The sequence below is a fragment of the Palaemon carinicauda genome, chromosome 31, assembly GCF_036898095.1.
Source record: "Palaemon carinicauda isolate YSFRI2023 chromosome 31, ASM3689809v2, whole genome shotgun sequence".
In the NCBI taxonomy this organism is placed as follows: Eukaryota; Metazoa; Arthropoda; class Malacostraca; order Decapoda; family Palaemonidae; genus Palaemon; species Palaemon carinicauda.
In genome coordinates this window covers 63985006-64008892 of record NC_090755.1, presented here as the reverse complement: position 1 = coordinate 64008892, position 23887 = coordinate 63985006, and the positions used below count along the sequence as shown (strand labels likewise).

Below are 23887 nucleotides of genomic sequence, written 5' to 3'. Positions count from 1 at the left end.
ACTTTAGAAAAGTTCTAGCTCTGTTCAAAGAGATGTTTCCGGACCAGTTTGTGTCTGTGGCTCCGCGCTCTCTTCCGTCAGAGTTTGTATTAGGTATGCCGTCATCCTCGCCTGCCTTTACTAGACTCGTCCTCGCACGCTCGTCCAAGAGAGCTTTACGAGTGGTAGGAGAATGGATGCAGTCCAAAAAGAGTCTAGGGAAGACAGCCTTTATGTTTTCCCCTGCTAAACTCTCTTCTAAATCGAGCGCTGGTATGCCACGGGAGAAGTTCTCGGCTTGGGAGTTCCTGCCTCTGCCCAGGGCGACTTCTCAAGGTTTGTAGACTCTCCTCGCAGGCTAGCCATGAGACGCTCGAAAATATGTTGGTCATCTTCGGACCTAGACCACCTTTTGAAAGGGTTATTTAGAGCCTTTGAGGTCTTCAACTTTTTAGACTGGTGTCTGGGAGCATTAAGCTGGAAGATCTCTCCGTCAGAGAAGGAAACTTCCTTGCTCATCATGTCCTGCATGGACAAGGCCATACGTGACGGGTCTAGTGAGCTTGCTGCATCGTTCGTATCCGGAGTCCTCAAGAAGCGTGAGAACCTTTGCTCTTTCCTGTCAGCTGGAGTGACACCTTGTCAAAGATCCGAACTTCTGTTTGCTCCTCTTTCTAAGTGCCTCTTTCCAGAGGACTTGATTAAGGAGATTGCTGCTTCTTTGATACAGAAGGACACTCATGACCTGGTTGCGTCCTCTGCTCGCAAAGCCACCCCTTTGCCTACCTTGTCAGCTAGACCAAGGATGGACACTCCAGCGTCCCGATTTATTCCGCCCTTTCGTGGCAGAGCCTCCAGCAGAGGAGGTGCTCGTGCCGAAGGGAGACGTGGAAAGAAGAAAGGAACCAAGTCCTTTAAAGGCAGAGTCTGACTGCCAGCTTCTTCAGACAGCAGTGGGAGCCAGACTCAAGAACTTCTGGCAGACCTGGGAGAAGAGAGGCGCAGATGCACAATCTGTGAAGTTGCTCAGAGAGGGGTACAAGATCCCGTTTGTACGAAAACCCCCTCTAGCAACGTCTCCCATCGATCTCTCTCCCAGGTACAGAGAGGAAGACAAGAGACGAGCATTGAAACAGGAGGTGTCTCTCTTACTAGAAAAGGGAGCGGTAGTCAAAGTCCTGGACCATCAAACCCCGGGCTTCTACAACCGTCTCTTTTTAGTGGCAAAGAAGACAGGAGGGTGGAGGCCGGTGCTAGACGTCAGTGCGCTGAATGTCTTTGTCACAAAGCAGACGTTCTCCATGGAGACCACAAAGTCCATTCTAGCAGCGGTCAGAAGGGAAGACTGGATGGTCTCTTTAGACCTAAGGGACGCATACTTCCACGTCCCCATCCACCGAGACTCCCAACCTTTTCTGAGATTCGTTTACGAAAAGGTTGTCTACCAGTTTCAAGCCCTGTGCTTTGGCCTAAGCACAGCTCCTCTTGTGTTTACGAGGCTGATGAGGAATGTAGCCAAATTCCTTCATTTAGCGGACATCCGAGCCTCCCTCTATTTGGACGACTGGCTTCTAAGAGCTTCTTCCAGTCGTCGCTGTCTGAAGGATCTAAAGTGGACTCTAGATCTGACCAAGGAATTGGGTCTCCTTGTCAATATGGAAAAGTCTCAAGTGGTCCCATCCCAAGCTATTGTGTATTTAGGGATGGAGATTCACAGTCTAGCTTTTCGGGCTTTTCCGTCGGCCCCCAGAACGAGCCAAGCCCAGTTATGCATCCAGAACATGCTGAAGAAGGAACGGTGTTCAGTCAGGCAGTGGATGAGTCTGATAGGGACACTATCATCCCTGGAACAGTTCGTATCGTTGGGAAGACTACACCTCCGTCCTCTTCAATATCACCTAGCTGTTTACTGGAAAAAGGACAAGACGCTAGAAGCGGTCTCGATCCCCATTTCCGAGAAGATGAAGTCTTGCCTGACTTGGTGGAAGGACAGTATCAGCCTCAGAGAGGGTCTGCCCCTGGCTGTTCAGACTCCCAACCACGTTCTCTTCTCGGACGCATCGGACACGGGCTGGGGCGCGACATTAGACGGTCGGGAATGCTCGGGAACTTGGAACTCGAGTCAAAGGACTATGCATATCAACTGCAAGGAGCCTCTGGCAGTTCATCTGGCCTTGAAAAGCTTCAAGTCTCTCCTTCAAGGCAAAGTGGTGGAGGTGAACTCGGACAACACCACGGCTTTGGCGTACATCTCCAAGCAAGGAGGGACCCACTCTATGATGTTGTACGAGATCGCAAGGGACCTCCTCACCTGGTCAAAAGGTCTAAACATTTCGCTAGTAACGAGGTTCATCCAAGGCAGCTTGAATGTCATGGCAGATTGCCTCAGTCGAAAGGGACAAATCCTTCCAACAGAATGGACCCTACACAAGGATGTGTGTAAGAGACTTTGGGCCACATGGGGCCAGCCAACCATAGATCTCTTCGCAACCTCGATGACCAAGAGGCTCCCAATATATTGCTCACCAATCCCGGACCCAGCAGCAGTTCATATAGATGCCTTTCTCCTAGATTGGTCACATCTAGACCTATATGCATTACCCCCGTTCAAGATTGTCAACAAGGTACTGCAGAAGTTCGCCTCTCACAAAGGGACAAGGTTGACGTTAGTTGCTCCCCTCTGGCCCGCGAGAGAATGGTTCACCGAGGTACTTCGATGGCTAGTGGACGTTCCCAGAACGCTTCCTCTAAGGGTGGACCTTCTACGTCAGCCACACGTAAAGAAGGTACACCAAGACCTCCACGCTCTTCGTCTGACTGCCTTCAGACTATCGAAAGACTCTCGAGAGCTAGAGGCTTTTCGAAGGAGGCAGCCAGGGCGATTGCTAGAGCAAGGAGGACATCCACCCTTAGTCTACCAATCGAAGTGGGAAGTCTTCCGAAACTGGTGCAAGTCAGTATCAGTATCCTCGACCAGTACCTCTGTAACTCAAATAGTTGACTTCCTTTTATACCTGAGGAAAGAACGATCTCTTTCAGCTCCCACTATCAAGGGTTACAGAAGCATGTTGGCATCAGTCTTCCGTCACAGAGGCTTAGATCTTTCCAACAACAAAGATCTACAGGACCTCCTTAAGTCTTTTGAGACCACGAAGGAGCGTCGTTTGGCTACACCTGGTTGGAATTTAGACGTGGTACTAAGATTCCTCATGTTAGAAAGGTTCGAGCCGCTACAATCAGCCTCCTTTAAAGATCTCACTTTAAAGACTCTTTTCCTGGTTTGCTTAGCCACAGCTAAAAGAGTCAGTGAGATTCATGCCTTCAGCAGGAACATCGGATTTTCATCTGAAACGGCTACATGTTCTCTACAACTTGGTTTTCTAGCCAAAAACGAGCTACCTTCTCGTCCTTGGCCGAAATCGTTCGATATTCCAAGCCTTTCAAATATGGTTGGAAATGAACTAGAAAGAGTCTTATGCCCTGTGAGAGCTCTTAAGTTCTATTTAAGACGAACTAAACCTTTACGAGGACAGTCAGAAGCTTTATGGTGTTCAGTTAAGAAACCATCTTTGCCTATGTCAAAGAATGCTTTATCCTATTTTATCAGACTGTTAATACGAGAAGCTCATTCACATCTGAGTGAAGAAGACCAAGGTTTGCTGAAGGTAAGGACACATGAAGTTAGAGCTGTCGCAACTTCAGTGGCCTTTAAACAAAATAGATCTCTGCGAAGTATAATGGACGCAACCTATTGGAGAAGCAAGTCAGTGTTCGCGTCTTTTTATCTTAAGGATGTCCAGTCTCTTTACGAGAACTGCTACACTCTGGGACCATTCGTAGCAGCGAGTGCAGTAGTGGGTGAGGGCTCAACCACTACATTCCCCTAATTCCATAACCTTTTTAATCTTTCTCTTGAAATGTTTTTTATTGTTGTTTTTGGGTTGTCCGGAAGGCTAAGAAGCCTTTCACATCCTGGTTGATTTGGCGGGTGGTCAAATTCTTTTCTTGAGAAGCGCCTAGATTAGAGGTTTTGATGAGGTCCTGTAGTATGGGTTGCAACCCTTCATACTTCAGATCCTAGGGGTCGCTCAGCATCCTAAGAGGATCGCGAGGCTCCGTAAGGAAGACGTACTTAAAAAGGCAGAGTAATTGTTCAAGTCGACTTCCTTACCAGGTACCTATTTATTTTGTTTTTGTTATTTTGATAACTTCTAAAATGAAATAAAAAATCCTTAGCTCATAATAATGTAAACATTTATTGCTGGTCTCTACCCACCCCCCTGGGTGTGAATCAGCTATTATAATCACCGGCTAAGTTAAATATTGAAAAATGTTATTTTGATAATAAAATAAATTTTTGAATATACTTACCCGGTGATTATAAATTAAAGGACCCTCCCTTCCTCCCCAATAGAGACGCAGTGGACCGAGGAGAAAATTGAGTTCTTTGTTAACAATGAGTACTGGGTACTTGGACGACAGATGGCGCTGTTGAAGTACACCCCCTACCTGCATAGCGATCGCTGGCGGATTTTTCCCGTAGAGTTTTCTGTCGAGCAGCAGAGCTGCAGCTATTATAATCACCGGGTAAGTATATTCAAAAATTTATTTTATCATCAAAATAACATATTTAATTATTTTGTTTCCACACTTGTTGGTTGGTGTTTTTTTTTGCTTGTTATATGATTAATATCCTAGAGTATTTAAATGTAAAATAGAAGGGTTTGGAGAGGAAATTTTTGGTTATTTATACTGCTATCTTTAGTGATGTCAGTTGGAGTAGCTTGCCCTTCCTTAGTTAATTACTAACTTAAGAATCAAAGGTAAGTTGGATATAATAAATTTCTGTATTAAAATCATCTTGTTTATATGTGACATTGCTTTTGTTGATATCATGCATATATTTTTCTTTACCTAGGATGAAGCAAAACCTAATACTTACAATACGTCAGTAAGTATACCAGAAAACCCTCACATGGAACAACAGTTTATTTACGATGTGCCACAGCAACCCCCAAAACCCCTGGAGGATGGATCAGGAACGCGCAACTTTCCACGTAGTCTTATGTCACAATTAAGTTATATTGATGATGAACAAAGTGGAAATCATTGAGGGAGTATTTTTACTTGGATCCATTGTTTATACCATTAAAAGTTTTTAATTTTATAGAATTTGGTTTGCAAACTACCTGGTTGTTTAGTTTACAGTACTGTATTGTGCTAATTTCACATGGTTTTTGGAAGACTCCTACTCCCTTAAATCAAGTGTTTAGTTATGAAATGATCGATGAATTAGGTTGAATCTGTCATGTTGTAAGATATTGTTTCTATAGTTTAAAAAGGTACTGTGAGCTTTAGGGACATAAGATTTCTTTCCTAACTTTTTTTAACTAAATCCTGTCTCATCAGAATTGGGAAACCACCTTTAAAATAAGTAGAGTACGAGTTTATATCCATATCCATATCTCAGAAATAGCTCAAAGCCAAAGGTACTAACTGTAAAAAGAGTAGAGATACATTACCAAAAGCTTAATTTCCATTCAAGCATGTATGAGCAGTTCAATATACAGTACTGTGTGCACAATTTTACTGCTTCGTTACACAATCAAACGTTCAATATTAGAAAATCAATCCTGAGAAAAAAATAAAACAGTGCTTTATGGTTATCTACTAGAACTTGCTGATTACAGGGCACTAAACCATTTTCACATCTAAGGTACATAACACGGCTAAATTCACCCCGTCCTCCAAACAGTCGGAAAAATATCCGAATGGATTCCGTGTATGGACATTTACTGCTGAAACAATAAAAGAAAGATACAAGCATGCTTTGTTTTTATTTATAAAAAAAAAGATATCAATAACAGTAAATCAATAAATAATAAAGCACCATTTCTTAAAGAATATACAATACACTCTGGTGGTCTCAGCTCAATCGAATGCTGACACTGTCAGAAGTTGTGAGATATCTAACCCATTTATTTAGATTGTCAACGGGTGGATTTAGTTTTACACGTTCAATTCTCACTCCAGAGCAGACCCATCTCGATACTTCAAATTCCAGCTCTCCGGCTTCGATGCTTACATCTGCTCCAGAGTCTACAAGCTGTAAATTTTGAAATGCATAAATGTTATTGAACCAAACTCATTTTTAAATGAAATTGATTAAGAATTAAAACCAGGATATTTACTTAAAACATGAACATAATCAGCATTCCACCTCAAAATTTTACATAAAAAAATATATTTAGTTAATCTATCTCTACTATTTACCAAGGCACTTCCCTCAATTGGGGGGAGAGCTGACATCAAGAAAAAGAACAAAAGGGGACTTCTCTACGCCTCTCCCAGCCTGACGAGGGATTCACCCAAGTTAGGTTGGTACTGCTAGGGTGCTACAGGTCACTCTCCCCAATTATCTACCACAAATGAAGCTTCATATGCTGAATCCCCTACAGCTGCTACCTCAGCAGCCCCCAAGGTGACTGGAGGAAGCAGCAAGCCCTATCAAAACTGTGTCACAATACCTCTCCATTCATTCCTAATTCTAGCACACTCTTCAGTCACTCACATTTATCCTCCTATCACCTAAAGCTTTCTTCACTGCCTTCATCCACCCAAACCTTGGCCTTCCTCTTGTACTTCTCCCATCAACTTATACTTGAATATAATTAGGATTCCAACTCATTACATAAAATTTACAGAAAATGTCAGAATTAAGTGGATGACATTCATACACGTGATCTAGAGCAGGTATGGGCGAGTGTTGTCAACTGATAGGGCCACATAAGAAATATTACTTTCCCAATATATACTGATTTTGTTTTTCTTTTTGCAATTCTTCCTTGTCTTACTATGAAAGTTTATATAAAACTGACATCTTTTATACTATTTCCTATTATAATAATGATGATTAGAGGTACAACAAATGTAATTCAAATTATTTCAACATGTCGCAGGCTGCAGATTTCCCATGCCTGATCTAAAGAACATCCAATTCAAATAAACTGTTCAACAAGTTGAAGGAATTGCATTCAAGTAATTCTCAGCCTAATAAAGTTCAAATTTTGCTGTTTAAATATGGTAAAGCCTAAAAGTTCCATTATTGCGATTAAATTTTTAAGGCTTTCTTAGTATGACTAGACTCGAGAGAATGAAGCATTAGTTAACTCAGAATTCTCCAAATACTTTTACCATCAAAACTATTATCTTGCACATTCTTTAATACAATAAATACCTATTAATATTTTGATACAAGCAAATATGATGGTTATTTAATAAGCTGCTATACAATAATTTCCCCAATGGTTCACTAAACTTATTTAATGGCTCCGGGAAGACAACTATGAGAGACCTCGGGGTCGTAACATGCCTACCGGGGTAGGGGGAGTCAAAAGGGGTTCAATGACTCCCCGCCAGCCACAAGAACCCAAATGAACACCGACAATAAATAATATAACAACAAATATCCGCTCCTCCGTGATACCCCACGAACAAAAATTTCTACATTATAGTAGAAACTAAAATAATACAGTACATAACGAAACATAACCAATACACAACCAAGTTCCCCCAGCCGACCGATGGCCAATCAGAGCGGCACGGATAAAGGGCTACGACAAGGCATGAGAATGAATGTACTAGACTGAAACCCCGGTGGATGTTCTCGGTACCAACTAGTGAGTCATAAGGTATCCCAGGAAGGGATGGTGTGAGGGGGGGGAGGAGGTGGTGGCAAGGCTGAGGTACGAGAAGGACTCGATCCGTAATGCCAAACCGCTCACGCAACATGAGAGACGAGAGGAATCCCTGAATGGGGATAATGGGGGGGGGGAAAGGAGGCAACGAGAGGGCATGAGGGAGGACAGGAGTACCAACCTGACCGATGGAACCACATAAGTAAAATGGAATGAGCAATAAAATAGTGTAAAATAATGTACAATAATGTTAAATGATGTAACACATTGAACTGGTTTATAGGCATGCGTAACTTAAAACAAAATTAGTAAGAGAAGGAAGCAAGGGAATGGCGGGGGGATAATAGCTGGCAGCCCTCCAGAGCGGGAGGAGTCGCGCTGGACAGGGATACCAACATAACTTCTACCTCAGGTAGATTCCGAACGGTAGGAAACAAAGAAAATAACAACTGCCCCGCGAGAGTCCCACTCAAACTAAGCGATAACTAGACGGTAATCGCAATAATTATTAATAAGATCAATATATAATATCAATAATATAATAATATAAACACTTAATGCGGTAGCAAAACCAACTAGGCCATGCCCGAAGGCAGGCTTGCCAACCGAGTTCAAAACCATGATACGTAGTATATCATCAAAACATCAAAATAATATCCAGAGCACAATGATGAGGTGTAATCGGTGAGAAAAACCTCCAAAATAAGGTTTGAAACGAAAAACAATCAGTATGGAAGACCAATTGCAATACGTTAAGAACGAGCGAAGGCGGTAGCAAGCCAGCAAGGGAGCCGCAAGCGGTCCGACAAGAGGAAAAAATAAAACCTCGAATAAAATTAAAATTAATGGCAATGCTACCCCCAAAAGCTCAAAACTCATAGATCTGGTACTTAACTTAGATATGGAGACCAGGGAATCCGCCATCGGCAAAAAGAAATGAGATATGAACGAAAAAACCGGAGAGAAAAATATACAAATGTTCATAGAAGATGTGTTATAAAGGAGTGTCGTCACTGGCGTGGGTTAGGTTAGTGGTAGTAGTGTTGATCGGCACCTCGCTGTGGAGGGGATTTTGAAGAGGAGATATCTAAATAGTGCGAGACCTCTGGTTGTGAATTATCACGCCCCAGTATATTACACCGACACCTTATATAGATGAGCGAGCTGGGTTCAACCTGGCATTCCTATGCAAATTTTTCTCTGGTAATATATAGCAGTTATATTCCTTAGAAATGGTGCTTTAGGAGCATTTCACTGGGCGGCACAGCTCGGAGCCCAGAAAACTTAGATTCTTTAATAAGCCTGGGAATATCATAGCTCATATATACAAAGAACAATCTAATCAACCTTTAAAAAAATGAAGGAAAAAAACCACGAATCTCCCACTTACAGAGTCACCAGCCATCATGTTATTTTTCTCGTACTGCTGGGTAGGAAGTATACATAGTGGTCTGTCTGCATGAACAATCAATCTCTCTCACTCATTCAATCAAAAGTTAAAAGAGCCACAGTTTATTAACGGATATCCGTAAAGGGAGAATTATGTGGCTTCCAGCCAAGCATCACAATAATAAATCTCTTTGAGAGTTTCATACTACTGTATTACATTGTTGGATTTACCATGGAATGAATTATTAGTAAACTATGCTTGCTCTTTGCCGAACAAACAACCATGAAGTCTGTCATAATGGGAATACTGTATATCAAATTTTAAAAGTAATTTGTATTTTTCCTAGCTATACAAACCTGAGTTCTTTAAAATAGGTATTGTCTTCAGCAGAGCTAGAACGGCCATTGAAATCATTAACGGGTTAGGTAATTACAGGTGGTAAGCGAGTGCACGTACATCACCTCACTCTGTCAAAAGACACTTCACTTTTGACCTTCAGTGGAAAGCTTTACACTGAAGGATCTAGGTTTGTATAGTTAGGATCTGTAATTTTCCTAACTATACACAGAGTACTTTCATAAGAGTATGACTTCAGCCAGGTTTGAACACACCCATTAAAATTTAAGGAGGTACTTTTAACTACTGGCTGGTTCAGGGGTCAGCAAGACACTCACTTCTGATATTAGGCCAGGAATTTCAGAGTGGTTGAGGAAGTAATTAAAACTAGAAGGCTTCAACTGTGTGTGAGTACTATAGTTATGAAAAATACAAATATATAAATTTGTAATTTGTTCCTACACAAATACAAACCACCATCCTTTAATATGAGACTCATTATTAGGTAGTCCATATGAATCATAAACTGGCTAGTTTAACTTTAAAAGGGAAATCTCTGACTACCTGGTCCTGTATACAGTAGGAGCAAAGGTGATGACTTACCAACCTCCTAATGGTCTGAACATTGAGATGTTACCAGTGTTAGGTTTTAACCACAACCAGGGTGAATGGTATTCAAGTCATAGGAGAACCTATATTCCTGTATAGGAAATGTTGACAATGTTTAAACATTAAGAAATGTGTTTCCGTATATTTTATCCATGCTCCCCCTCATCTGGGTAGATGGGGGAGATAAATCTTAACATCTTGTCTGAAAAGAAAAGTTGCTCATGAAGCTCGCCTGCACCTGATGTACGGTCCAGCTTTTGGCAGCCATGGCAACAGCTGCACCTCTAAGAGAGGGTGAAGAAAGGATAGAAGGCCAGTCATTGTACCTTCCTAAGTAGGCTTCTGTTGAAATGACTATTTTATTCAAGATACCACTTCTCTCATGCAAGAGCTAGTCTGGCTAATTGACCCATTGAGCATCCGGCTACTACAGGAGCAAGGGTAAAAGTACCAAGGGGCATGAGGGTATACTCATGCAGGTCGTGGAAGATAAAAAAAAAAAAAAAATCTATGTTAGCAAGCTCGTGTCTAAATATCTAGGCCAATGACACTTTCTTTACGAGTGCTAAGGAGGACCAGCCAGTCATTGGGATACCTCAAAAGATGCATCCCGTTTGAGTGGGCCCAAGCTACAACCAGTGAACACTTGGTGAGTGGCTAGACAGCACTGAGCTATCTTTCAGGTCCACCAAAAGCATGAAGAGTTACTCTGATGGTAGACCGCACGATACTTGCAGTCTCTATGCTGAATGAATTTTGATAAACAAACCGGTCTAATCCTCAGTCAACTTCCCCACCAGTAAGTGTTGATTATAGGAATCCTTAGAACCGTCTCGAATAATTTAAAAGCCCATTACAGTATTCTTCTTCATCCCTTTCCTCTGCCATGAAGGACATAGATTTTGGAGATTTTAAAATTATCTCTAGAACGCCATCAGAATGTGAGTAAGGGGAGGACGAGGATCTATGAATTGCAGATGGTATTGGGACTTCTATCACTCTCTGCTTTCCCGAGTCACTAACACGTCCAATGGCATGACAAACATTGTTCCACTCATGGCCGTTGGAGGAAAGGGAATGCCGACTTCAGAATCCCCTTCCTTCCTTCCTTCCTTACCTCTACCACCTTTCTCGAATTGCCTAGGTTGGGTGCAAAAGTGTGGAGCACTGTCTGCACCTTTCTTAAGAGGAAGAAGCAGTTGGAGGTCCTGATCGGAGCTTTGGAGGCAACAAGAGTTTTCATTAAAGCCAATTCCGAAGGTGGTGGAGTTAGTTACCTTTGAAGGGCCTGGATCCTTGAAGGTAACTGCACGATGAATAAGAGAATCAAAGTTAGCCCTCTTCCACTTCTCCATCGTTGCCTCTTCTTTCATTTGGGGAAAGCATCCTCAATGCCAACGTCAACTCATGTCCAACTTGCCTGGAGAAATTGGGAAACTATAGCATCCCAACTCTTCGGGAACCCAGTTGGCCAATGAGGAACCAATTTGGCCCATTGGTTTGCTAACTGGTGCACATGGAGATCACTGCCTTCACACCTCAAACTACTTGAAAACAATGTAGTACGTTATTAGTGGTGATAGGTGCCTAGATGTAGGCAATGGTTAGTTGGCTAGGGGAGCAAGATTTCATTGACCCAAGGGCACAAATTATATGTGGATGTGTCTGTTACCTAAGCCCCACGAAGACCAAGGCCCAAATGTATCACATAAACATCAAATTTCTGTTGGTTTTACTAAATTTACCAGATATACAAACATCCACTATGAGAAAACTTCACTTTCCGGGGCTAAATTTAAACTCGCTCAATTGTAAAAGGTTTTCTGGAAGAATTTAAAATGATCTTTCATATATAAACTATAAAATCTTCAAAAAACAGGAGGAAGAAAAATAAGACAGAACAGCGTGCTCGAGTGTACCCTCAAGCAAGAGAACTCTAATCCATGACAGTGAAAGGCCATGATACAGAGGCTATGGCATAACCACAGACTAGAGAACATTGGTTTGATTTTGGAGTGTCCTTCTCCTAGAAGAGCTGCCTATCATAGATAAAGAGTCTCTTCTACCCTTACCAAGAGGAAGTAGCCACTGAACAATTACGCTGCAGTAGTTAACCCGTTGAGCGATGAAGAATTGTTTAGTAATCTCAGTGTTAACAGGTGTATGAGTAAAGAGCAGAATGTGGAAAGAATAGGCCAGATTAGTCGGTGTATGTGTAGGCAAAGATAAAATTGAGCCATAACCAGTGAGAGGGATCCAATGTAATAGTGTCTAGCAAGTCAAAGGACCCAGTAAGTCTCTCCCCGTAGTATCTCAACAGGTGACTGGTGCCCTGGCGACCCTACTACCTATAACTACTTATTAACCCTTTTACCCCCAAAGGACGTACTGGTACGGTTTACAAAACTCATCCCTTTACTCCCATGGACGTACCGGTACATCCTTGCGAAAAACTGCTATTTATATTTTTTTTTTTGCACATTTTTGATAATGTTTTGAGAAACTTCAGGCATTTTCCAAGAGAATGAGACCAACCTGACCTCTCTATGATGAAAATTAAGGATGTTAGAGCAATATAAAAAAAGTATACTGCAAAATGTGCTTGAAAAATGATAACCCCTGGGGGTTAAGGGTTGGAAAGTTCCAAATAGCCTGGGGGTAAAAGGGTTAAGGAAGTATTTGGCACAAAAATTAGTTCTAAAAGCAAAAGACATATCTTCCTTATCCTGAACTAAATCCTAGATATATAGAATAAAACAAAAATATTAAACTAAGAATAGGAAGAGAAGATGAATTCATCACTCAGTGATGATTAAGAATGAGTTAGGCAGCTTGGTTGCTTTCCATGAATAACCAGGTAAGTTTTTTACCCTTCAACGTGAGCACCATACCACGCTGGTTGGTCCAACACAAAGACGGGATATAGGAATTGAGAGAAATTTTGTTTTATTTTCTTAGGTAAAAAAAAAACTTGAGCTTTGCAGATATTAGCTATGAGACTCATAGATAAAATTCATCAAATTGAAAGCTTTCACTCCACTACCTAAACTTAGTCCATGACTGCATTCATTAAATTTTCTTACCTGCTTTGCCCTTCTTTGTCTAAATGAGTACATACTCTAACATCTGAATAACTTAATACATACATACATATACCATGGCACTTCCCCCAATTTTGGGGGGTAGCCGACATCAACAAAGAAACAAAAACAAAAAGGGGACCTCTACTCTCTACGTTCCTCCCAGCCTAACAAGGGACTCAACCGAGTTCAGCTGGTACTGCTAGGGTGTCACAGCCCACCCTCCCACATTATCCACCACAGATGAAGCTTCATAATGCTGAATCCCCTACTGCTGCTACCTCCGCGGTCATCTAAGGCATCGGAGGAAGCAGCAGGGCCTACCGGAACTGCGTCACAATCGCTCGCCATTCATTCCTATTTCTAGCACGCTCTCTTGCCTCGCTCACATCTATCCTCTTATCACCCAGAGCTTCCTTCACTCCATCCATCCACCCAAACCTTGGCCTTCCTCTAGTACTTCTCCCATCAACTCTTGCATTCATCACCTTCTTTAGCAGACATCCATTTTCCATTCTCTCAACATGGCCAAACCACCTCAACACATTCATATCCACTCTAGCTGCTAACTCATTTCTTACACCCGTTCTCACTCTCACCACTTCGTTCCTAACCCTATCTACTCGAGATACACCAGGCATACTCCTTAGACACTTCATCTCAAACACATTCAATTTCTGTCCTCCATCACTTTCATTCCCCACAACTCCGATCCATACATCAAAGTTGGTACAATCACTTTCTCATATAGAACTCTCTTTACATTCATGCCCAACCCTCTATTTTTTACTACTCCCTTAACTGCCCCCAACACTTTGCAACCTTTATTCACTCTCTGACGTACATCTGCTTCCACTCCACCATTTGCTGCAACAACAGACCCCAAGTACTTAAACTGATCCACCTCCTCAAGTAACTCTCCATTCAACATGACATTCAACCTTGCACCACCTTCCCTTCTCGTACATCTCATAACTTACTCTTACCCACATTAACTCTCAACTTCCTTCTCTCACACACTCTTCCAAATTCTGTCACTAATCGTCCAAGCTTCTCTTCTGTGTCTGCAACCAGTACAGTATCATCCGCAAACAACAACTGATTTACCTCCCATTCATGGTCATTCTCGTCTACCAGTTTTAATCCTCGTCCAAGCACTCGAGCATTCACCTCTCTCACCACTCCATCAACATACAAGTTAAACAACCACGGCGACATCACACATCCCTGTCTCAGCCCCACTCTCACCGGAAACCAATCACTCACTTCATTTCCTATCCTAACACATGCTTTACTACCTTTGTAGAAACTTTTCACTGCTTGCAACAACCTTCCACCAACTCCATATAACCTCATCACATTCCACATTGCTTCCCTATCAACTCTATCATACGCTTTCTCCAGATCCATAAACGCAACATACACCTCCTTACCTTTTGCTAAATATTCCTCATGCTGCCTCCAACAACCTTCTTTCCACACACATCACTTGCAATCCCAACAAAATTTTCTTTTACTAACTTCCACTCCGCCTCTAAATTGCCAGTTTCTCTTACTTTCACTTTGTCATATATCATTTTCAACCTTTCCTGATATTTACTTTCAACCCCCGGTTTTATTAGCTCTTCAACCCTCACTACCTCCCTTTTACATCCACCTACTCTATTCCCCCATTCTTTTGCTACAACTAATTTTCCTTCCACCAAAAAATGATCAGACATACCGTTAGCCATACCCCTAAACACGTGCACGTCTTTCAATCTTCCAAACATTCTTTTAGTTATCAACACGTAATCCATTAATGCCCTTTCTACTACTCTTCCATTTGCCACTCTTACCCATGTATACTTATTCTCATCTTTCTTTTTGAAAAAGCTATTACTTATCACCATCTCTTGCTCAACACACATATCTACCAGTCTCTCACCACTCTCATTTTCACCTGGTACGCCATACTTCCCAATGACACCTTCTACCTCTCCAGCACCCACTCTAGCATTTAAGTCACCCATGACAACTACATAATTCCTTCTACCCAGTCCTTCTACACACCTAGTTAATTCATTCCAGAACTCATTCCGCTCTTCTTCACTTTTCTCACTACCTGGCCCATACGAACTGACAAACGGCCAACATTCCCTACCCAACCTAACCCTTACCCACATTAACCTAGATGATATCTCCTTCCATTCCACTACTTTACCTGTCATCCATTCACTCAGCAATAAAGCCACACCCTCTCTCGCTCTTCTCCTTTCAATCCCACACACTCTACCAGACATTTCACTAAACATCACTTCACCCTTTCCTTTTATCTTCGTCTCACACAAGGCTAATACATCCATCCTTCTATTCCTAAACATACTTCCAATTTCACATCTTTTACTCTCTATCGTACTATATCCACGCACATTCAAACACCCCAAAACTAGAGTGCGGGGAGCACTCACTCTCCCCCCAGCTCCATCTCTTTGTCGATGTCTCACAGGATGTAGATACAGGAGAGGAGGTTCCTAGCCCCCTCGTCCCGTCCCTTTTAGTCGCCTCTTACGACATGCAGGGATAACGTTGGCACTATTCTTGTTTTTATGCCCCCGCGGCCACAGGGGGCATAACTTAATATATCTTGATATTATTGATCTTCTGTTCCGTTCCTTTACTTCCCTGTTTTCCTTCCTACTACACATCCCCACATAAATATGGCCAAAATGTAGAAAGTATGTTTTCCTATTGAACTATTGCATTACAAGACAAATTTTTCTATGCAAAATTCCCATGGGAAAACATGTAGATAGTTGTAGGATATTGGCCTTAAAACCAATGTAATCTTAATCACACCAACATCAACACTAAAGGAAAAGGTATTAAAATCTTCACACAAATATAACACAGTCAATTATGCTACTACAATATGGTTAACTACAAAGAAAGAGAAAAGCAGAAGCATAGTACCCGTATAAATGCCTGAGCATAGCTGCCTCCAGGAAACTGAGAGATAGTCCACGTCAAAGTCTTATCTTCGGGTGAAAATCGTACAACTTGGTCCCTTGGGCCTGAAGTCTGAGACATAACAGTTGCTGTATTTGCAGGGGCAATGGTTTTAAATGTAACCTGTGGCGATACCGTACCCATTCCAGTATTGCTGGTCAACTTGAGACGAAGTTCAGAATCACTGTATTGAATGAAAAGACTATGTAAAGAATATTCCTAATGTCAGGAACTGTTTGGAAAAATCATGAATTCAAATTAAAGAAATATGATCCTAGACTGGATCAAAAAGACAAATAAATTCTTGGCAAATGGTATATGTATAGCTAAAATGGGTTGTCATTATGGGTACATGCATCAGTTACAGGTACTCATCAATATGACTTGTTAAAAAGACAATTTTTACAAATAGCATCTAATAAAATCTTTGATTTTTTAATTCATTTAAAAAAAAATAAAATTACTATAAACGAATATTTTGACTTTTAACCCTAACTTGATATATATATATATATATATATATATATATATATATATATATATATATATATACATATATATATATATATATATATATATATATATATATATATATATATATATATATATATATATATATGTATATATATATATGTATATATATATATGTATATATATATATATGTATATGTATATATATATATATATATATATATATATATATATATATATATATATATATATATATATATATATATATATATATATATATATATATATATATATATATATTACATAATGTCATACCTTGGAGTAAGTGAATTAATTGAAGAAGTGAGAGTGAAAGGCAACAGATGAGGATTGTCTGGGGCCAATGTATAACGAGCTATTGTTATTTCTTGGCCTGGGACAGTCATGACACTCAGCTGGCGACTATTATTTCCACTACCAACCTCAACACCATTCCCAAACTCCACTTCTGACATTCTTGTTCCGGTGTTAAAACCTGAATACCAATCAATATAATAGAGAAAAAGAAGTGTACCTTAAATAAAGAACATTACATACCCAATTAAAGTATAAATTTTCAGTTACAGCAATTAAATTGTCATCAAATGACTTTTATGTAATTTTTTTGCTTTATTTTAGCAAATTATGGTTACCAATAATTGTATGATTCATTTACCAACGTTCTAATAGTAACATAACTAATTATTATATGTATCTGTAGATATTCAATTGTTGTTCACAGTGTTGCCTAATAATTTGGATTTTCACTAAGAAACAATAATAGTTTTCTAACCTTCTTGTGGCAAAGTAGAAAGCTGTGTGTTGAGCGCCAGAGACAGCACAGGGTTACCAGGTAAGAAGCAACGAGTTACTATGGAACCATTTACCTCAGCTCTAATTACAGTTCCAGTGGAACTGACTGATGCCCAAACCTTCTCAACAACATCAACATACAGCTAAAATAATGAAAAGATAAAAATCTGAAGTAGAATTTTGTATATAACAGTTAATCTTTGATACAACACTATATAATTTGTAATGAAAATTTAAAATCATATTTTATGAAAATTAACATTTGAATAATTTTCCTACCGTTTAGATGATTACCATATATATAAAAAAAATTCAAATATAATTATCATTTAAAATAACAGTTCATTGCAGATTAAGTTGTATTAGCATAAAAATATCTCAAGTCATGAGGCTAACATTGTTGCTGTTTTTTAAACAATAATGTCCAAGGGGTAGTTTTCTGATACCGTCATGAAATTTTATAAAAGTATTTTAACCTTATACAAATAATAAAAGTGACCAAGCAATAACAATTGATATAGATGAAAGTACAGAAGTGGTAAAGGATAAAAATTATTAAAAAGTAGCAAATAACAGAAGTAATTCTACTCTCCATGATGATATGTAAATAATTACGAGTCTTGAATTATTATTTTATCGAAAAGAAAGTTCTGACAACTTTTAAAATTTAGATAAATATAACTTTTATATACATGTATTTTTTAAAGTTATTTGACCAAAATATAATTACGACTTTTGGGATGGTGACAAAGAAAAATAAATCCCAATTCTTAAATTATCATTTAGTATATTCAAGATCTAAAAGAAATTAAACTCTCACTTCATGGGGAAACTGACTTCTACAAACATTATACTGAAGGCTACTCAACTACCTGCATTAGATAACTTACAAATAAAAGTATACAGTATAAGTAATATCCATCTTTACATCATTTAACTGTATGTCACTTCTAACTTCACAGTGTTCATCCTTGAATAATGAATACAAAACTTTAATCGACTTTAACCCTGGATAGGTACGGTGGGTCGTTTGCGACCCCGAGCGTCAAAAAAAAACAGGTTTTTCTCACGTGATTCACCCGTGACTGAATTTGTGGGTGATCGACCTGCAGGAGGTGTCTCCCTTACACGCTCTAGTAGTGTCCAGATGTGCATTGCTGTAGCTGTACTCCTTCCCCGATTTCTGAGACGCGTCGGGGTCGTTCGCGTCCGAGTTTACCCTTCTGAGGTAGTTTGCATAATTATCAAAGTTATTACGTATTATGAAATTGTCGTAGAATGGTGCAACTTGTATAGGTTATCAGTTGTGGAAAGTCTTGGTGGATTGTTTGGCTACCATGTGCATGTTTTTTTTTTTAGTTAAAATGTCGTTCATCACCACGAGGACCATTTTACCGCGAGTGCCCCTTTTTCATTTTTTTTCATTTTTTTGCCAAGTCATTTTTCCGTAAGATATTGCCAAATAGTGTCGTAAAACTTTTGCTTGTTTAGTGTTGGAAAGTGTGTCTAGATGATCTGGCTACCCATGCATGACTTTGTTTTTGTCAGATACGACGTAGTTATTGGTACAGTGATACCTCGGTACTCGACCATAATCCGTTCGAGATCCGTGTTCGACCTCCGATTTGTTCGAGTACCGAATTTTTTTTCCCCATAAGAAATAATGGTATATATTCTATTCCGTTCCCAAGCACTCGAACAGGCCCAAAATATTAATAAAACGTGTACCTAAACAACAATAATTATCTAAATGTGTATGAAATTGGTCAGAAAATCCTATAAAACAATTTTAAACCATTTACTGTACTAAAATAAAACAATTTTAAACCATTTTCTGTACTGTAGTGAACATACCTTTGAGCAGCGGTTCGATGGCATACAGGGATGGATGTGGAGAGGATGGAAGGGGGAGGTTACTGCTTGGAAGGAGAGTCCCCTTCCATGATGTGGCGGGGTAGTTCTCCTTCAGGAGTTGTTTCTCTCTCCAATGAAAGGGTGGGCAGATCTATTTCAGGGGTTTCTTCTCTTCTTTGTCTCTTCTTTGGAGGAGAAACAGGCTTTGATGTAGCAGCTTTCTTTTCTTTTGTGAAAAACTGGTCTATTGTTAATTGTTTCTTCCTCCTCTGCAGTATTCTTCGAAAATGATACATGACACTATCATTAAACATATGCACTGCCCGGTTTGCTACTGCAATTTCTGGGTGGTATTTTTCAGCAAAAGCCTGCACATCTGCCCACTTGGAACAAATTTCATTGATGAGAGAACTTGGAACATCCTCCCTTACCTCATCCTCTTCTGAAGATTCCTGCTCCACAATCAGATCCTGCTGCTGTTGTTGTTGCAGGTGCAACAATTCCTCCACAGTCAACTCGGTAGAATGGCTTTCTACAAGCTCATCAATATCATCCTTGTCGACCTCAAGCCCCAAACTCCTGCCCATGACAACAATTTCCTCAACGACATCAGTGTCATCAGAAATTACAGGGGTAGCAGTGCTTGGGCCCGCCTCTGGTTGGAAACCTTCAAACTCCCTCTCTGTGACACATGATGGCCACAGCTTACGCCAGGCAGAGTTCAATGTCCTATAGGTCACACCTCGCCAAGCTTGGTCAATCATGTTAACAGAGTTGAGGATGCTGAAGTGTTCCTTCCAGAATTCCTTTAGGGTCAACTTCGTGTCACTGGTCACTTCAAAACACTTTCTGAAAAGGGCCTTGGTATAGAGTTTTTTGAAGTTTGAAATGACCTGTTGGTCCATGGGCTGGAGTATGGGAGTAGTATTGGGGGGCAAGAATTTGATTTTGATAAAGCTGTATTCTTCTTTCAAGTCATCCTCGAGACCTGGAGGATGTGCAGGAGCATTGTCCATAACCAGAAGACATTTCATTGGCAAGCTCTTTTCAATGAGGTAAGCCTTAACCTGGGGGGCAAACACTTCGTTTATCCACTCAGTAAAGAATTGTCTTGTGACCCAAGATTTAGTGTTCGAGCGCCACATAACTGGTAGTGCACTTTTACAAATATTATTTCGTTTGAACACCCGGGGGTTGTCCGAGTGGTACACTAACAAGGGTTTGATCTTGCAATCGCCACTTGCATTTGCACACAGCAACAATGTTAGCCTATCTTTCATTGGCTTGTGACCTGGCATCTTCGTCTCGTCCTTGGTAATGTACGTATTGGCTGGCATTTTCTTCCAAAATAACCCAGTCTCATCACAATTAAAGACTTGTTGTGCGATCAAATTTTGTTCATTTATGTACCGATCGAATTCCCCCACGTATTTATCGGCTGCAATTTGATCCGAACTAGCTGCCTCCCCATGCCTAGTAACACGATGAATACCTGTTCTATTACGAAACTTTTCAAACCAACCCCTGCTCGCTTTAAATGTAAATGAATCACTTTCACTGGTACTCGGACTTTTCTTCACTAATTCTTCATAGATATGCAACGCTTTTTCACAAATGAACGCTTCACTAACACTTTCCCCGGCCAACTGTTTTTCTTTAATAAATATTAAAAGCAACTTTTCCATCTCCTCAATCACTTGTGGCCTTTGCTTAGTTACCGCCGTAACTCCCGTTGCAACATTCGCCTTCTTAATCATTTCTTTATGCTTTAAAAACGTAGAAATGGTCGACTTCGCCATTCCGTATTCTACCGCTAAATCGGACACTCGTACACCATTCTCATATTTCGCTATAATTTCCTTCTTCAACTCGATCGTTGTTCGCACTGTTTTCCTCTTCTCCTTCCCCTTAACACTCATTACTTTCTTGGGACTCATTATGAAAGCTAAAAAAGCAATTAAAAGCACTGAAAATCACTAAATCACAACGAATGCTGATCGCGCGTTGTCTGAGTGACGCTCTCGAGAGAACTGATGCTTCCCGAACAAGCGAGAGTGGCCGAGATGGCGCGATCATCACAAAGCCCATGCGGTCGTCACGTGTTCGGCTGGTCGAGTACCGAATTTTTGGTCGAGCACCGCAGCAAAAATTTCTCGAAAATTTTGGTCGAACTCCGAATTGTTCGAGTATAGAGTCGTTCGACTACCGAGGTATCACTGTATATTGGGTATTTAACTGCGGTTACCAATTTCTGTTTTTTTTTCAATATTTGTAAAAATTACTACGTAGTAAGGAATTGCCGTATATTATTCATTTTTTTTTCATGTTTATGTGTTAGAAAGTGTGCCTTGATGGTTGGGCTAACACGTGCATGTCTTTTTTTTTATCTGAGATGTCGTATATTAGAATGTCGGGCATTTTACCGCGAGTGTCCCTTTTTAATTTTTTTTAATTTTTTTGCCAAGTCATTTTTCCGTAAGATATTGCGAAATAGTGTCGTAAAACTTTTGCTTTTTTAATGTTGGAAAGTGTGTCTAGATGATCTGGCTACCCATGCGTGATTTTGTTTTTGTCAGATACGACGTAGTTATTGGTATATTGGGTATTTAACTGCGGTTGCCAATTTCTGTTTTTTTTTCAATATTTGTAAAAATTTACTACGTAGTAAGGAATTGCCGTATATTATTGATTTTTTTTTCATGTTTATGTGTTAGAAAGTGTGCCTTGATGGTTGGGCTAACACGTGCATGTCTTTTTTTTTTATCTGAGATGCCGTATATTAGAATGTTGGGCATTTTTCCGCGAGTGCCCCTTTTTATTTGTTTTGCATTTTTTTGCTTAGTCATGTTACCGTAAGGAATTGGCAAGTAGTGTCGCAAAACTTATATTTTTATAGTGTTGGAAAGTGTTTCTAGATGATCTGGCTACCCATGCCTATTTTTTTTTTAGCCAGATATGGCGTATATATAAGTATGTGTTCGATTTTCCTGTGATTGCCATTTTTTCGTTTTTTCCCATTTCTTTCAAAATTACTACGTACTAAGGAACTATCACAGAGTAATATTTCATTTATATGTTTATTTGTCGGAAAATATGCCTTGATGGTTTGCCTAGCACGTGGCTGAAATTTTTTTTTTCTGAAATGCCGTATATTAGAATGGCCATTTTTCCACGAGTGCCCCTTTTTATTTGTTTTGCATTTTTTTGCTTAGTCATGTTACCGTAAGGAATTGGCAAGTAGTGTCGCAAAACTTATATTTTTATAGTGTTGGAAAGTGTTTCTAGATGATCTGGCTACCCATGCCTATCTTTTTTTTAGCCAGATATGGCGTATATATAGGTATGTGTTCGATTTTCCGGTGATTGCCATTTTTTCGTTTTTTCCCAATTCTTTCAAAATTACTACGTACTAAGGAACTATCACAGAGTAATGATTCCTCTAGATGTTTATTTGTCGGAAAATTTTGTTTACTTTTTTTTTGATTGAATATCATCAAATTTTTTTAGCTAAAATATTGTTTTACATTTTTTTTTTCGATTTTATTTCCCTTCAAAAAAAAATTTTTGGGTCAGAATTTTAATTTTATAGTCGTAAAATAATCGACAATTATCCAGCAACCCACCATACAATTTTTATGCATATCCAATAATAATTAGATTAGTAAATAACACCTTGAAATTGACATACCCTTCCTACATTTCAAGTGGCAGATTAGGGAGTCTGAGTCAGTGTGGTTGGCGGCCATTTTGTGGACATATCCGAAGCGTAAGCTGCCCTATCTATATATATTCTTGTTCCCTATAGAATTTGTGATATTTTGGTATATTTTTACCTGCATAAATATTATATTATATATTAAATATATGTATTTTTTTACGAAATTTCCAAGTACTCAAAAAATTACCTTTAGATATGGCCCCTGATATAAATGTAATTTACAAAATAATGAAGATTTTTTTACATATTTCTATTTTAGGATAACATATGTTTATTCCCTAAAAAAAATAGCCACTTCCTATTTCATTTGGGTACCCAAAAAAATTCATGAAATTTGGACAATTTCTTTTGGCCAAAAAAAGTTACCCTTTTTTTCTCATTTCAGATCTTCACCTCCATGGGTCTGACTTCATCCAAAATACATCAAGATGTGTCCTAAACATTCAAGAATCAATTCCTAAAAGGATTTGAGTATATATGTATAAACTTTTTTTTTATGAATTTTTATGTCAGGTCTTTTTTTTTTCTACTTAATTTTTTAAAATATTTATAATAAATAGTTTTTCTGCAGATGAGTAGTATTTATCTTTACAGTTGTTTTAAGCATTCATTGAATTTTTTTTTGGCAAAAGAAAAAAGGAGGTTACTGCAAAAACTGATTTTTCAAGAATTTTTTTTGGCGCCGGGGTCGTTCGCGTCCGAGTATACCCTTAAAGGGGTGTCCGAGGACCGTACCTATCCAGGGTTAAGCTGTTATACACAACCTTACATTGACCTCTCCATCGCACAATAACGATGAAAAATGGCTAATAACTAAAACTAAACAAAATTCTATTCATGAAATTAGAAAATATATATTCAACATAAAAATAGTAGTATATTTACACAAAAAATATTGGAAATATAAAGAAAAACAAACTCCGTCTGAATTTTG

General features: G+C 39.5%; 2 protein-coding genes across 5 annotated transcripts in view; one reads left to right on the top strand and one right to left on the bottom strand.

The window, feature by feature from the left end:
* The window catches only part of LOC137624470 (polyamine-transporting ATPase 13A3-like), a 113699-nt gene extending 108548 nt beyond the window's left edge, over positions 1-5151 (top strand). For 3 of the 4 annotated variants that reach the window (XM_068355239.1, XM_068355241.1, XM_068355240.1), the window contains exon 27: positions 4898-5151. In XM_068355239.1, the coding sequence (XP_068211340.1) occupies positions 4898-5092 (195 nt within the window). In that variant the 3' untranslated portion in view covers positions 5093-5151. The remainder of the gene's footprint in view (positions 1-4897) is intronic. The other variant, XM_068355242.1, reaches the window with a different exon arrangement.
* Positions 5152-5799: 648 nt separating this feature from the next.
* LOC137624471 (AP-4 complex subunit mu-1-like) overlaps positions 5800-23887 on the bottom strand; it is a 61872-nt gene continuing 43784 nt past the window's right edge. The window contains exons 6-9 of the mRNA XM_068355243.1: positions 17362-17524; positions 16866-17064; positions 16044-16263; positions 5800-6085 (exon numbers count right to left, since the gene is read on the bottom strand). Coding sequence (XP_068211344.1) covers positions 5906-6085; positions 16044-16263; positions 16866-17064; positions 17362-17524 — 762 coding nt within the window. The 3' untranslated portion in view covers positions 5800-5905. The remainder of the gene's footprint in view (positions 6086-16043; positions 16264-16865; positions 17065-17361; positions 17525-23887) is intronic.